This window comes from Macadamia integrifolia, chromosome 1 (assembly GCF_013358625.1).
Source record: "Macadamia integrifolia cultivar HAES 741 chromosome 1, SCU_Mint_v3, whole genome shotgun sequence".
NCBI classification, from domain to species: domain Eukaryota; kingdom Viridiplantae; phylum Streptophyta; class Magnoliopsida; order Proteales; family Proteaceae; genus Macadamia; species Macadamia integrifolia.
This window is the reverse complement of record NC_056557.1, coordinates 10375153-10390914: the sequence shown is the minus strand read 5'-3', so window position 1 is coordinate 10390914 and position 15762 is coordinate 10375153. Positions and strand designations below refer to the sequence as shown.

Genomic DNA, 15762 nt, shown 5'->3' with positions numbered 1-15762 from the left:
TCAACAATTCATCATTTGGTTGTTTCCAAATGGCTCCATACCGGTTTAAAAAACCGATCCAAACCGAAATGAACCTAATAAATCCAAACCGGTACCAACCCGAACCCAAACCGCACCGAAGCCGACACCGGACCGAAACCGATAAATCCTTAATGGATCGGTTTCGGTCACTTCCAAAGTCACACCGAAACCGGTGGAACCGGACCGAAACCGCACCAACCCGGACCGTTGACACCCCTAGCTTGATACAACAACAGCCCTTTATCTCCTTCAGGAAGAGAAAAAGTAGTCCACAAGGCTTTTGGTTGGTGAGATGGGAGAAGGAACGGAGGAGGGCACCACTAGGATCATGTTGTTTCCTACATTGCTTATGAAGATAATTTATATAGATGACGAACGGATGAATCCACAAAACTTCACGGTGGAAGGGAGGTGAAAAGAGCCCATCGAGGAAAAGCAGAGAACCTATTCCAAAACCCTCTCCATTATATTATATAATTTATTATTATTGTCCCTCCTTGCATATGCAGAGAAAGGGAAAATTTTGTTTTGATGCCGACTAAAGAAATTTTTGTAATAATGACTCCATGTGTTCAGCACATTCTAATCTATTTTAGTCATTAAAACTGAAAATGGTAAGTCATTGATATGAAACGGTATGAGTCAAGGAGTCGGATGAAGCTTTACATAAGAGAAGTGGGAATCCCAATTCACTTACGCTAGAATTTTGACATGTCTTTATCTTTTTTTTTGGCTAAAGATCATTGAATTAATAGAAAGAAAGAATAAACAAGGGGAAAGATAAACTCAAAAAGACTTAGACTAAGGGAATGAAATCAAGCCCACCTTCGGCATTGCCATCAGCAGGAGAGGACCTCAGACCTTAGACTAACAACCCAAAAAGAAAAAATCTTTAAAAAATAACTAAGTGAATCGGAATCTTGACCATTGGGCTGCATCCAATTCCAGCTCCCTGGAGGTGAGAAGGGGCCAAGTCTCGACAGGGGAATTCGATTCAAATCTTGCTGTTGTTTTCGCTAAGAAATCAGCTACCACATTCGCTTCGCGGTAACAATGAGTGACTTTCCAAGAAATTGAGCCCAAATAAGAGAGAACGCCCCTCCATCTTTGCTGAATAAACCATGGAACCAGCCCTTTGGAGAATAAGAACACAACAGCAGTAGAGTCACACTCGATCCAAAGGTTTTGGATACAAGAGTTTTTTGCATGTTCAAGGCCGGTAATGAGAGCTAAGAAGTCAGCTTCAAAGTTTGATTTTACACCAACAAAATTTTTGAAATTCAGCAAAGGTTCGCCCTTGTAATTTCTAAACACACCACCAACTCCAGCCTTTCCAGGATTCCCTAGCGAGCACCCATCAGTATTTAACTTAATCTAGTTCTGAGGGGGGAGACACCATCGAACTTCAAAAATTTCTCTTTGCTTTCCAATTACGCGGGGAATTCCCACTCTCCTGGCACACATCAAATCAGCTACGGACAAGTTCTTCCCAAGGTGCACTGTCGAAATCATACCTATCTCTCCTTTAATCATAGCAAAACGCTGCCTGTGATGCCAATAGGTACCCTCGTGGATTCTCATATTTCTCTCCATCCAAACTGCATAAGGAATTAACACCGCGCCACTAAGCCATACTCTTGAGAATGTGACGGATTTTGCTTTACGTTTCCACCAGCTAAAATAAATCTTCCATTCTTGTGAAGTGTTGCCATCTGACACCAAATATATCACAGAACATATTCCATAGGGCCTGGATATACTCACAGTGAATAAAAAGGTGGAAATTAGATTCTTCCGCCTTTTCACATAACACACATCTCGAAGGCATTGCAATCCCCTTTTTGCACACTTGGTCATCCGTAGGGAGTCTACCATGGGCTAACCTCCATCCAAATACTGCCTGTCGTGGCTGTAAAAGAGCTTTCCAAAGAATGGAAAACCAGGAAACAGGCACCTTTTTGCTTCTTATCTCTTCCCACGCCGAGGCCAAGGAGAAGGCACCAGACGAAGAAAGTTTCCAGTGGCAAACATCCTCTAAATTTGTTAGAGATATTCTCTTTGCCTTCTCAAGTGATTCAGACAAGAATGATGAAGAAACATTTGGGAAGCACCACTCACCATTTCTAATGAAATCCGCCACCCACAGCTGCCTCGAAGTAAGCGCTTCTAAGTCCAGATTAGAGGATTCCGCCAATGAGAAATTTTCTAACCAACGATCCTTCCAAAAGCTAATCTTGATGCCATTTCCTACTGTCCAGCTCTCCATATTGGTTACAAAGTCCCACACCCTTTTTAGACCCTGCCAAATAGATGAAGACTTGTAGCTCTTGAGATCCCTGTCTCTAGTAGTAAACCTTGCTCTGAAAAATTGACTCATTCTAGAATCCTCATGCTTGATCTTCCATACTAATTTACATAGACAAGCTCTGTTAACATCTCGCAAGTTTCGAATACCCAGACCTCCTTCCTTCTTTGGCTTGCAACAATCCTCCCATTTGACAGTGATTTTTTTCTGACCTTCCATTTGGCCAGACCAAATGAAGTTCCTCATCCATGATTCTACAGTTTTAATTGATGCTTGAGGCCACCAATAAACTGCAAAATTATGCATAGGAATGCTCGATATAACTGAACGAACTAGTTCAATACGACCTGCCATCGAGAGCAATTTCCCTTTCTAGGCTGCAAGTCTACATTTGATCTTATCTAGCAGAGGCAACAAGTGGGATTTGGTGACTCTTCCCTTGAAGATTTTCACCCTGAGATATTTTGTAGGGAATTTGGATATCAGAATACCCAAAAACTCACTAATAAACTGTTTTCTGTGAGGTGCCACCTTCCCAAAGAAAATCTTACTTTTATCCAGATTAAAAAATTGACTAGAGAAGGCCTGATATTTATCTAAAAAGGAGTGAAGATTTCTTACATATTTTGCCGATGCGTTCATGAAAATGAAAATGTCGTCTGCAAAGAGTAGGTGGGATGGAGTGAGCACACCTCTTGGCCCGGGCAAGGATTTAAGAGCACCTTCCGCAACCATGCTTCTTAACCCTCTGCAGAGCACTTCTTCTGCCAGAATAAAGAGAAAGGGAGATAAAGGATCACCCTGGAGAAGACCACGACCCACAGGGAAGAAGCCCACCGGTCCCCCATTTACTAAGACCGAAATCCTAGTAGAGACAAGGATTTCATGAATCCAAGATATCCATTTCTGAGGGAAACCAAACTTTTTTAGGACTTCAAAAAGGAAATCCCAAGAATGCGAGTCGTATGCTTTCTGAATATCAATTTTGATCCCCATACCTCCTCCCCTGACTACAGTATACATCAGATTTGCCAACTCTGAGGCAAGGCTGATATTCTCAGATATTATTTTCCCCTTCTGGAATGCACCTTGTTCCTCTGAGATCAGCCTGGGAAGCAGCTCCGAAACTCTATTTACCATAATTTTTGATAGCACCTTACAAAAGAAATTCCCCATACAAATCGGCCTAAACTTGTCCAGTCTCACAGCTCCCGGCACCTTCGGAATTAAAGTGAGAAAACAGTTGTTCACACCCTTAGGAAGAAACCCCGTTCTGAAGAAGTGCCTCACAGTCCTGCAAAAGTCCGCTTCCACTATATTCCAAACTCTTCTAAAAAACTTCCCATGAAATCCATCAGGCCCAGGAGAGCTGTCTGGATCCACCTCCCAAACAAAGTTTTTTATTTCTTCCAAAGAGGGCATAGTCTCTAAACCCAGTGCATCTGCCTCACAAATCTCCTTGGGGATACAATTCAATAAATTATGATGTGAAGTAGTCTGAGCGGCACTATGGAAAGCTTCATAATATTCAGAAATATAAGATGACAACCTATGCTGGTCACTAATCCATTCACCATTCATATTCGTCAAGGTACGGATTTGATTTCGCGACTGTCTCATTTGAACAGAGAGGTGGAAGAATTTTGAGTTCCTGTTCCCCTCTTTCATCCACCTCTGTTTGGCCTTTTGAGACCAAAAACTGTCTTGCATTTGAGTTGCTTTCAAGAGATATGTCTTAGCGTCTGCCTCTCTGTCAAACAGATCATCCGTCATCCCTGATACCTCAATTTCTTCCTGAATCGAATCCAGATTTTTTGAAGCTTTCTTTACTTCTTCATCAACATTAGGGAAATTATTCCTGGCCCAGCTCTTAATAAAAAATTTTACCTGCTTTAGCTTATGAGAAAGCACCAAAATGGGGTTTCCTGACACCTCCTTATTCCACACCTCCCTGATAGTATCCTCAAAATTCACATTATTCATCCAGAAATTATTGAATCTAAAAGGAATATTACCTGGTTTAGGAATGGCATCTGACACCACCAGAACAGGGGCATGGTCTGAGGCTGTTCTTTGCAATACATTTTGACTAATATTCTTAAACACCTCCAGCCAATTTCCATTGCAAAAACTTCGATCCAGAACAGCTACAACATTTCCTCTGCGACGATTGTTAGTCCACGTGTACTTTTTCCCCTGTGAAGGAGCTTGGACCAAAGCACACGTGTCCACCATTGCTTGGAACTCTGCCACCGAGCTAGCATTAAATCTTCCTAGCCCCCTTTTTTCATTTGAAAGAAGAGTAGCATTAAAGTCCCCTATGACCGACCATGGGATGTTTGGGTTTACCACCAAACCCAGGTCAGTCCAGAGCTCTCGGCGATTAACCTTAAAACAACTTGCATGAACGAAGGTCAATCCCATTGAACAACCTAGCCAATCCACCGTGACTGATAATTGTTGGTCAGACAGAGAAACAACTGAGGGACTAGAAGAACCTTGTCTCCACATAAGCCAAAGATTTGGAACCTTGTCCACCCGATCATTGTGAATTAAATCCCCAGAGTACCCTATTTTGTTGAATAACAAAGAAGGAAAATCTGAAACCTTCACCATCGGCTCAGCCAAGCATACAAAATCAGGAGAGTGCTCCCTCAGGATCATCTTCAAGGCTCTAATATCAGCCGCCTTTCGCACACCTCTAATATTCCAAAATAAAATCTTCATGGAGGAAGGGTTTAATTTTGGACCTTGTCAGACTTATTCATCTGACCAACTTTCTTCTTACCCTTCTTCCCTCCTTTAGAAGTATCAGTATCAGTTTTTTCCTTCGCAAGAAGGGCACGATCAACCACCCCTACTTCCTGAAAATTTAGAGCCACACGCCCATTTGCAATTTTTGTCTCTGGAATGCAAGAAATCTGAGAATCATGATGGCTGGGAAGGATTCTGGAATAGTGACCGCCTCTTGAGGGCTGCCCAGCCACACCACCGCTTCCCCTAGTCACCACATTCCATCGAGGGTGACTTGGTCTGGGCGAGCTCACTGGTTTCATGGTAGGAGCAACCATGGTAGGGGCGTCAGAGGCAGCTTGCTGACTCTCCTCTTCGGACTCTGAGAGAGCATCATCATCTGGGTCAGAACCCGACCCTGCTTCAGATCCTAGATCCGATTCAGCCACTTGGCCTTCCTCCAAGGAGGGAAGATTTTGATTAGGGGGTAAATTTCCACCGTTACATTCCATATAGAGAGGATTGACTTTTGAATTTGAATTTTGGATGAGGTCCAAATCCACATGAATATTGCCTTCCAAAATAGGGCTACCTTGATTTGATGAAAAGGAGGCATTTAAGGAAGGAGACTGATTTACTGCAGTTTCCATGTTTCGTACACTCCCTGTAACTCGCTGAGTTGAACCATGGAGTGACTTGAGCCGAGTCCACTCCATCTTCTACATAGACTGCGCCTGGTATATCAACTTGATCTTTTGCAACCTGTTTTCCATCCTCCTGCTTCTTCAATCGGCATTCTTCCACACTATATCCCAGCCGCTTGCAATAACCACAACGAGTTATACCATCTTCATACACAACCTTTTTCCTGAACCCAAAGATTTTTGTGGTTCCAGGCTCCAATCTCTCAACCTGCACTTTCTCAATACGAGGCATCGTTTCATTTTTTTCGATTTCAACCAAGACTCTAGCAAAGAATCCCATCAAGCCTTGCTTTGTATGACGATCCAGAGCCACAGGTCGTCCGACTGCCTTTGCTATTGAGAGCAGAACATTCTCATGCCACTATTCTAGGGAAAGGTCAGGGAAACGGATCCAGACCAGTTTAGTCCACACCTGTTTCTCATGGATGTTAAAGTCCGGTTTCCAGTGTTGGAAGCGGATTAACTGAACCCCAATCTTCAAAGGGCTCCTCTTCCAAACAGCAGCCTTATCTCCCTCACATCCGAATTTAAATGGTGTAAGCAGTTAAAGTGTGTTCTCCTTTGATTCCTTTGGTAACCTCGTTTCCATATTATAACACTAGAGATTATCTTAATTTATTCTTTTATATTTATTCTCTCCTTAAATGCTCTCTCGTTCAAAGGCGGGAAAATCTGTATGCAGTACTCAATCAAGTTCTAAATCAATAAATACCGCGTATTTGCAGAAGAAGAAAAAAATCATTGCAAATTATTAACGATCTTCTGAGTTCTGACAGTTCTTTTGAGAGAGAGAGAGGGGGGGTTGGGGGTCAACCAAGAACTTGGATAACAAAAGTAAGCCTGATCACATTTTGCATAAACTTAAATGGATCAATAAATCTTACTTTCTGTGAATACTTGACTTGGCTACTGCACTCAAATGGCTGAGCCTGTAACACAATTCCAAAATCTAACTACAGATACTCAAACTCCAGAGGGAAGGATTGATTGGGGCCTCGTTGGACCAACAAGGAATGTACAGAACTCGTCTGTTGGAAGATTAATTTGACCGCTCCAGCCACCAAATATATGTAATGTAGGTGACCCTTTGGGGTCAGAGTCAAACACGATGGTCCAAGTCAATACCATTGCAATGTATCTCTTGCCCTTGTATTAGTGCCCGACCTTTTCAACCATTCTCTAAAGCTATACTTTGTGATATTTATGTTTCCAAGTTCCCTTTGTTCCTTGATCTTCAAGTATATTGTTAGTTTAACCACAATTCAGCTCGAGCTTACTGGATCATCACTCATGCTTATTTTATCCGTTTTGCATACCCTTTTCCCACTTGTGTCCATAAAGGTTTAAAAAAAATTTTAATTATTATTATTATTATTATTTTAACGACGAGTATCCAAGCCTTCAACACTAGTTCCAAGAGGAAGGGATAAATTGATTAGATGAATTCCTTAACTGTTACCTTGATATGCGTATAATTCAGGAAAATTGACTTGGGTTTTGAATTGCATATCCCCACTTATGTCACAGAGCTTGTTCGAGAAAATGAAAATATTTCTGAAGATGTTCTTAGAAATGCGGTTCTTTTTTTTGGCAACAGAGGGAGGATTTCTTGCACTTGTACGTAGAACACAAGAAACTAAGCCTTTAATTGCTACAACCAGATCCTGTCGTTTTTTCAACCCAACTCTCTCGCATCTGTAGCAGGTAAACAAGAGAGATATCCCCCAGCCCCCTCCTCCCACTTTGAATGAGAGAGCGTTGAAGAAGGAGAAAGAGAGAGTATAGATGAGGTAAAGACCACGCCATTAGACATAGTAGTGGGGTCACGAACATGACCATCGAACTAACAATCGACAGATTCAAAGCGGCAACATCGTAAAGTATAAATTTTTGGAAGTGTCCATTGTCCTGGAGTATAGGCTTTCCATTATTGCTATTGCGGGGACTTGTACAACTGCTGTGAAGGCCACAGTGGCAATAAGAGACGCTAATAGTTGGAGGATTTGCCCAATTTCCTTTCGGCTCTGTGTAATCTTTGTTGTTGTTGCCACTTTCTCTGGCTTATTGCGTAGTTGCACCTCTTCCTCTTCCTCTTCCTCTTCCTCTTCCTCTTTGCTGTCAGAGCGTATTTGCATTTGCTCCTTTTTTATTCCTATCATCCATTTTTTCTCTCCTCTTACTCTTTGTGCATCCCGAAAAATTCTAGCCATTAATGTTTGGTGAATCTGCAACTGGATAAAATTAATCTTCTGGTACTCATCAAGTGTGAGAAATCTGATTTTCTAAATAGTGAAATTATTAGACCTTAATTACGTGGCAGCCCATATGTGCCAGGTGACAAAAAAAAAATATATATATGGTCTGTGACAATAGACAAATTTTTCTTTGGATCCCATCTTCAACTGTTTGGTGAGGAATTTTCTTAAGGATGTGTTTGGTAGCCAATAAATGAAAAAGAAAAAAAATAATAAGAATTGAATTTGAAGAGAGAGATAGACACATAATTAAATCTTACATTTTGATAATAAAAAAATCAAAATGATGCAATGATTGAGTTAAATATGTGTCTATCTCTTTCCTTAAATTTTAAATTAAGAAAAAAAATCTTAAAATTTCATTTCATTTCTTGTCAAGCGAACATAGCCTATATTGCCAACAACTACTTGCACAATTGGTTAAAGGCTGCTTGTTGAAGCAGTTACCACCATGGCATGTCTAGAGTTCGAGTTCCCTCCTCTTTCCCCTGGGCGCCCTTTCTTATGTTGGGACGCCAAGGGGTTGTCATCCTAGTTGGCCCATGGGGCCTTGAATAATAATTGTTCAAAAAGAAAGGGGTGTGGCTTACAAGCCAATACGAATATGTAACATGAAATCCATTAGAATCATGATTGGCTTGTAACACTTGCCAGGCTCGCATAATAATATGTTAGCTTAGTCCTTTTCAAAAAGAAAAAGAAATCAAAGCAGAGGAAGTAAAGAAAGGCTCACCGGAGAAAAGATTGTGAGTTGACCAAGGATGAATTGAAAATTTTCAGTAGCTGTCTGACCTTTGTTGTTGGTCGCTTTTATGTCTACTCTTTTATTTGAAAGAAAAAGTCTCATAAATTTGAAAGAGCCTAATGTTGCCGCAAGGTGGAATGGGGTGTTTCCATCATCATCTGTCTTGTTTATGAGTTCCTCAAGCTCTTGTTGCTTTAACGCAAAACTGATTTTCTTGAAATCCTTACTCATCACAGCAAAGTGAAGAACATTACGATGCTTTTTGTCCAGCAACTCCCCAGAATCTGGACAGCTTTGGATGAGTTCTTGAAATACCTCAATGCTTGATTCAAGTGCAGCTATGTGAAGTGGTGAGAGACCATCTTTATCCAATTTATACACACTAGAAGTATCATAACTTAGCAACTTCTTTACTATCTCGATGACGTTATGTCTATTGGATGCTGCATAATGGAGAGCAGTCCTTCGATCCTTATCTGCTTTATTCACAAGTACTCCTCCCATCTTCTCCAAGAGTATTTTCACCACATCTTTTTTTTTTTAGGGCATCATAAAGACAGACATTAATTTAATAAGAGATTGTAAAAGAATTGAAAATAAAGAATAGCCATCTCATGACCCAACCAGGAATAAGGCAAGGGTAAGTTGCAGCCCTTACGGTGGAGATCTGGATCAGATCCTATCATTCTCGTACGTTGTCTGGTTCACATATGGAATCCACTTAATCTCTCTCTTCATACAATAACTTTTCACATTGAGTGAATTCCACATGGAGATTAAGCACCGTAAGAGAGCGAGGACTTGATCCAAACTCCAAGATATCAAAACAAAAAGTCATACATCAACCCATATGGCCATATATAATTACATGATAAACAATATAGGCATTGAAAATTTTTAAATACCTAGCCTCGTCTCAACAACGGCCACATGTAAAGTTGTCTGGCAATGTGGTCCACCGTGAGCTGGAGATAGACAAATGTGAAAGATATGGTTGAGAATATCCAAGTGTCCATCTCTAGCAGCCAAATAGAGTGGAGACTCCCCACGTCCATCCGCATCAACATCATAGTTGGGATGCCCTAAATCACAATCATCATCAGTCAGCAACTTCACCATCTCAAGGTCATTTCTTCGCACAGCTTCATGCAGGGCTGTGTTTTTGCTTTCGTTTCTCTTCCTTATTTTCTCAAAAATAAGTAAACTACTAATTCCACTTTCGACGTCATGGTCAGAAGGCCAAGGCTTAATCTTTTCAATTAGAAATTTAGCTATGGAAGCGTGGCCTTCTCTGGCTGCTACATGAAGGGCAGTATCACCTTCTGAGTTCACCTGTGTGAGAAGAGATAGGCTTTTGCTGTACTCCGTGTTGCCTTCTAAACTTGAATTGTGTTGGAGAAGAGCATAGTACACTTCCTTCACAAACTCTAGATGACCAAATCTCACAAAGGCGTGAAGGGCTGTGTTTTTATTTGGAGTTACTCTCAGCAGTCGGCTAGAATCTTCAGTCAATTGGGGAAATGTAATGTCACCAAATTTTGCAGCTTTATAGACTTGAGGATCCATGAAAGTAGTCGACATTACACAAGGATTTTGGTGGGATGGAGAAGGAGACCTCTAGGATTTAGGTGGGAGAAGAAGGAACGGAAGGGAGGAGTCCACAATGCTTCCTACATTACTCAGGAAGCCGATTTATAATTGTAAAGATACAGCACTCTGGTAATCCAACCGATACGGCGATACCTTAAACCATGCATGGCTGGGAGCCTATCGAGTCTTACTCTCACTTTTTTCATTTTTCTTTTTTTTTTCTTTAAATGATTCTATCACTTTTTTTTAATTTTCTGACATTCCAAACCCCAGAACAAGCAAGTGTCCGCATTCTTTCACTTTGTTCGATTCGCTACCATTCTCATGAAAATTCTACCCAAAAAAAGAAAAAGAAAAAACCATTCTTGTGGAATTTGAAATTCTTCTTTCCTGGCCCCAGAGGCTATGAAAAAGCAGAGCGGTCAAGGGAGAGGGAGTGGGAGGAAGAAAAAAATTACTCTCAACTGAAAAACCCATATTTTCCCCCATTTAGGATACAGGATATGAAATGAATCAAAGATAAAATCCATAATCTAAGTAGGCCTTTGTAGTATTATAGGAGAAATGTTTCTTGTGGGGCAGTATGGCCCTTGCACATGCGTAGGGACTAATGGGACTCCACGAGAAAGTATCAACATGGGTGTCATATTTTGCATTTTATTGGAGGTGGGGTAGTTATTCCACCCCTAGTGAGTTTGGGCGAAATAGCCACGTACCCCAATAGAAAGCATTTCCCCATTATTATAATACAATAAATGAATTTTTAATTATATTATAATTTACAAAACTATTATTGTCCCTCTTTGCATATGCTAATTTTTTTTTTTTTATGACATCTAACCAAATGTGATTAGTGGAGTAAGGCCCCCCAAAAATCACAAAGAGAGAAAAAAAAAAGTTCAAATCCACTTTATCCTGAGTTGTTCTTTTACTTATGTTCTAAAGATCTATCGACAATCAGGATATGAAACAAGTTGCTGGAAAATGCTTTCAATTAACACTCCATCTTTGGATTCATCCATGAAGAGTACGAATTTTCTAGACTGTAGATAGACCAAAAGAGGGAATTCAGAGATAGAAGTAGCACTCTCTGGGGTTAAGAACTACAAAGCAAAAGGTGAAGGAATCTGTAAAGGGAGTCTTGAGCCTCTATCACAGTTATATTGATAGATTTTCTGACTAGAAATTTTTTGAATGCTCTTCCTTTGGGTTTTCATCTTTCGCTCTCATAGCTAATACCTTGACCCCAATCAAAGCCATTGTCGTTAGAATATGTGACAAGTTTGTCTGCTTTCACTCCATGGCTATTCAATCTTAGCAATGACTCCATGTATTATACACACTCTAGCTGTAAAGATGTTCATCAACTTTAATCTGCATGATCCATGTGAAGGGATTTTCTCATATTGTTCACCCTTTCATTTTATTTATTTATTTATTTATTTTGATAAAGATAAGATATATTAGAAGCTAAAACAGAAAGGAGTTAGAAATGTGTTTTGTAGGGAAAATTTTGTTTTGATGACAACTAATAACTAAATGTGATTATGTATAGTACTAAGCCCCCAAGTAAATCAGAGAGAGAGAGAGAGAGAGAGAGTGTGTGTGTGTTCATTTTCTTTCCTGTTTTTTAGATGGAGGCATCCATCCATTTTATCCTGAGTTCTTTTACTTATATTGCAAGGTCTATCAACACTCAAGATGTGAAACATGCAACCGGATATGGCTTTCGATCAACACTCCACTCTTTGCACTGTCCATGGAGCATATGAATTTCCTGGAATGTAGATAAACCATAAGAGAATTCAGGGATAGGACCCTCCAGGATAAGGAATACAAAACGTTCAGCTCAGGACTTTGTAAAAGGACTCCCGAGCCTCTCTCATAGATCTAGAGATAGATTTTTTTTTTTTGGAAATTTCTTGAATGCGCTTCCTTTGGGCTTTCATCTTCGAATTCATACATAGCTGATACCTTGACCTCGAAGGCATTGCCTTTATAGTGTATGACAAGTTTGCCTACTTCTACGCCTAATTGATCTTTGTAACTGTGATTCCATATGTTCTTCACACTCTAATTTACTAAAAGAAAAAGTAACAAATTCATCCACTTTAAGCCGTGTGGGATTATCTCATGTTGTTAACCTTTTTTTTTTTTTTTTTCTAAAAGAGAAAATATATTTGAAGCTAAAATAAAAAGGAGACAAATATGTTTATGTTGGGAAAATTTTGTTTCGATGACGTCTAACCAAATGTGATTACATAGAGTAAGCCTTCCAAATAATTCACAAAAAAAAAAAGTTAATTTTTCTCTTTTGTTGGACTGAAACATCCATCCACTTTATCTTGAGTTGTTTATTTACTTATATTTCAAGGTCCATCAACACTCAAGATACAAAAGGAGCCATTGGAAACATTTGTCAATCAATACTCTACTTTTCTCCGACGCTTATACTGGTTGCCTTTGAGCTATGAATATTTTCTTTCTTTTCCAATAAATTGATATTACCTATTCATATTACCTATCAGAATACGTAATATCTGATAGGCATGCCATATTCTACTTTTCTTTACCACGTGGTTTTTCCTACGTGGAAGGGTAGTTTGGTTTTTCTGACCATTGAATGTTTAGAAAACGGTGTAAATTGGACATTTAATGTATCTTTTCATGTATAGGCATGCCATATTCATGCATCCCTCTTTAGTCTCTTGGAAGTCATAATTTTTTTAGTACCTTCTTTTGCTAGCAAACTCAGGTTGGACTGAAACTAGGACCTTAGATGCCACCTAGGGTTGCAACTTTGGCCAGGTAAGCCCAACCATGCCTTGATCTTTTTTTTTTTTTTTTCACCTACACCATCGAATGGTATCAAGCCCGCCCTGATCTCAATAGTTCATAAGTTGGGCATTTCAGCCAGCAGGCTGAGATTTCTAGGCCGAACCTGGGTTGATGCCTTTGGTTGAGCCTAGCATCATATATATTTTTTTACATGTATTATACATGAGAAAATCTTGTTGTAATCAAGGTTGGTTCAAAATTCTTTCCAACCGACTGTACCCTTTAGCCCCATTTCACACCATCCATGGGGCGTGGTCAAGAGGATCCAAATTCCATGTTTCTTTGCATACTGTCGTGACCTCTAATCAGCAACATCATTTTGATTCTAGGATGATGGGCCTTATATTCTGTACGCTCCTTTGTGCACCTTCTTTTTCTTTCAATCACTGTTGAATGGGCTTTAGTGAAACTTAATTAATGGGCTTTATATTGAAGATAAAGTAATTGTCGGTATCCATATAAATGGGCTTCTATTAAAGATTCATGGCTGGTTCAATTTTTTTGCTCGGTTTGAAATCCTCTCTCTGGTGATATGCATATTTTGTTAAAGTGCAAATTTGATGGGAAATAACCCAAGGGGGTAGCACAGTTGGTGAGCAACGAACTTGATACGAGCTGTAGACTTAGACAACCTAATTTTGACTCTCATTAGGCACACCTTGGGTCACTCACACGGGGTGTTTAATGCTCTTCACTGCTTTTAGTAAAAGTTGAATAGTTCTCATTCAACCCCGGTATGACCCGATCCATGCAGTTGTGGGATTGGTATGGGCCCACGAGACTAATCAGGCCTAAGGCCTAGATGCCCATCGTTAGGAGAGAAAAAATTGATGGGAATTTTCCTTTTTGAAATAAATTGGGCCTAATGTAGTAATCCTAGTGTATAGGTTTTTAAAAGTTTAATGATAATGTTTTTACTTAGTGGGCTAGTTGCTAAAATTGCGAAACCTGTATTAAGTTTAATTTTTGCAATAATGTTTTATTTAAATAACATTGATAATTATTTCAATACCAATAACACACCTTTTTTGAACTAGAATGGATTTCAAATTTAATATGAGAGACCCTTTTGGCGAGCGATATACTCTTGTCATCACAATTGGGTGTTCGGTTTGGTCGGTCTCTCTTGATGACATGTGGGATATGTTTTAGGCTACACAATTTTGGAGATTTTTATCTTGCGACCATAAGTGATGAAAATTTTTAAGTACTATGTTGTTCATATTTTTAGCCTTGAGATAGAAGAGAACATATTGCGTGTTGATGTCACGTGCCACCACAAATGTGATATCAATGACGTAGGATCTTTTTCCAATTTTTGTTTTTTTCTAAAACAAGTCCCGAATAAATATGACTAATAGCCAATTTAATTAAATCTGATTAAAATACTTGTTGTTTATAATGCCGTTTATTCATACAATTTTGGAGTGAATCACTTAGATTCGCTATAGGTATCATGAGATTGGATTTTTCTCTTAGAATCAGTGTGCCTTCTAAGCCTGATGCTGATGTTACGGCGCTTTTTATCAAAAGTGGAAAAAGTCTGATTGTTTATGTTTGATGATCACACCGTAGACCAATGATAAAAACCTTATGAAAAATGTCCCTTCAACAGAAAATATCTTGGGAAAAAAAAAAATCAAGGTTTTCCTTTTGAATGTAAGTGAGAAGTTGACTAAGTTGTATATTGATTATCCTTGCCAGTAATTTTGGTCATGTGTCAATGATGAGGTGGTAAAAAACGTGATGTGATAGCGTAAAATCATCTTGATGATATGACAGTGATGAGTAGCATATCGGAGGTTGGTTGAGTGCAATGGGTGAGGCAATAGTGCATGTTTCGGATTTTCAAGATCGATACCAACAATTTTAGCCTATTTGTGTTCAAGAAAAATTTGGTTATTAAAAATGAATTTTTGGTAGTCAGTTCATTTTGAAGACAGGTTGTTTTGGAGAATTTTATTTCTCTGAGTTACGAATCGAACGCAATTTTTTTCGCCTCAGTCTGAGTTAGGATAAAAATTTTAATTATGATTTGATACCTTGAGATTTTTTCTTGGATTCACTTTCAGCAAACAGATGAATTACATGTGAAGTTGATGAGGTATCAACAATGCGAAATATGGATTTTCATCTTTAAGCTAGGTTTTTTATATTTTCTTTTTCTCTCCATATTTCAGCAGCTAGGTTTGTAGCTGTATTTTTGAAGTTTCAACTGTAGTTTGAATCATTCGATTTCTCATGTTTATTGCCTTCGAGGTTCAAACTCATAACCTCGAATCTTGCTTTTAATGAAGCAAAAGATAGGAACAACTTTGAGTTCCACATTGCTCATAAAGGATGATGATAACTAACTTATATGTACTTATAGGAACATAATGGTAGGATTCCTTGAAAAGATGTATCTGTCCTCTCACATGTCCAGGGTTGGTCTTAAGTTCTTTTATATATGTACTATGCGGACATGGGCTTGGGCCAAGAAATTTAATTTTTTTTATTAAGTCATGGGCTTTCTTTTTTTAGGCTTGAATTTATGTCTAAATCTGAGTAGGCATTTTCACACGTCTTTTC

At 39.2% G+C, this 15762-nt stretch overlaps 2 protein-coding genes across 2 annotated transcripts; both read right to left on the bottom strand.

Annotated features, from left to right (window-relative positions):
- Positions 1-924: 924 nt before the first annotated feature.
- Positions 925-4942, bottom strand: LOC122060968. The gene is made up of 4 exons (XM_042624137.1): positions 3019-4942; positions 1905-2616; positions 1536-1771; positions 925-1364 (listed from the first exon to the last, which is right to left on the bottom strand). Exons 1-4 carry the CDS (start codon positions 4940-4942, stop codon positions 925-927), a joined length of 3312 nt encoding a protein of 1103 aa, XP_042480071.1.
- Positions 4943-7545: 2603 nt separating this feature from the next.
- LOC122077461 (ankyrin repeat-containing protein At5g02620-like) lies at positions 7546-10469 on the bottom strand. The gene is made up of 3 exons (XM_042643413.1): positions 9669-10469; positions 8752-9293; positions 7546-7988 (listed from the first exon to the last, which is right to left on the bottom strand). The coding sequence occupies exons 1-3, from the start codon at positions 10342-10344 to the stop codon at positions 7623-7625; spliced, it is 1584 nt and encodes a 527-aa protein (XP_042499347.1). The 5' UTR covers positions 10345-10469; the 3' UTR covers positions 7546-7622.
- Between the last annotated feature and the right edge of the window lie 5293 nt (positions 10470-15762).

What these genes read in the sequence shown, in the direction of transcription:
- LOC122060968 (XM_042624137.1), bottom strand. Translation starts at nt 4,942, where the DNA reads ATGGTGAAGGTTTCAGATTTTCCTTCTTTGTTATTCAACAAAATAGGG. An exon ending in ATCCTTGCCCGGGCCAAGAG is followed by an intron (nt 2,617 to 3,018) that starts GTGTGCTCACTC and finishes ATAATTTTGCAG; the next exon opens with TTTATTGGTGGCCTCAAGCA. An exon ending in CAGGCAGTATTTGGATGGAG is followed by an intron (nt 1,772 to 1,904) that starts GTTAGCCCATGG and finishes GAGTATATCCAG; the next exon opens with GCCCTATGGAATATGTTCTG.
- LOC122077461 (XM_042643413.1), bottom strand. Translation starts at nt 10,344, where the DNA reads ATGTCGACTACTTTCATGGATCCTCAAGTCTATAAAGCTGCAAAATTT. An exon ending in CGTTGTTGAGACGAGGCTAG is followed by an intron (nt 9,294 to 9,668) that starts GTATTTAAAAAT and finishes AAAAAAAAAAAG; the next exon opens with ATGTGGTGAAAATACTCTTG. An exon ending in AACTCACAATCTTTTCTCCG is followed by an intron (nt 7,989 to 8,751) that starts GTGAGCCTTTCT and finishes ATCCAGTTGCAG; the next exon opens with ATTCACCAAACATTAATGGC.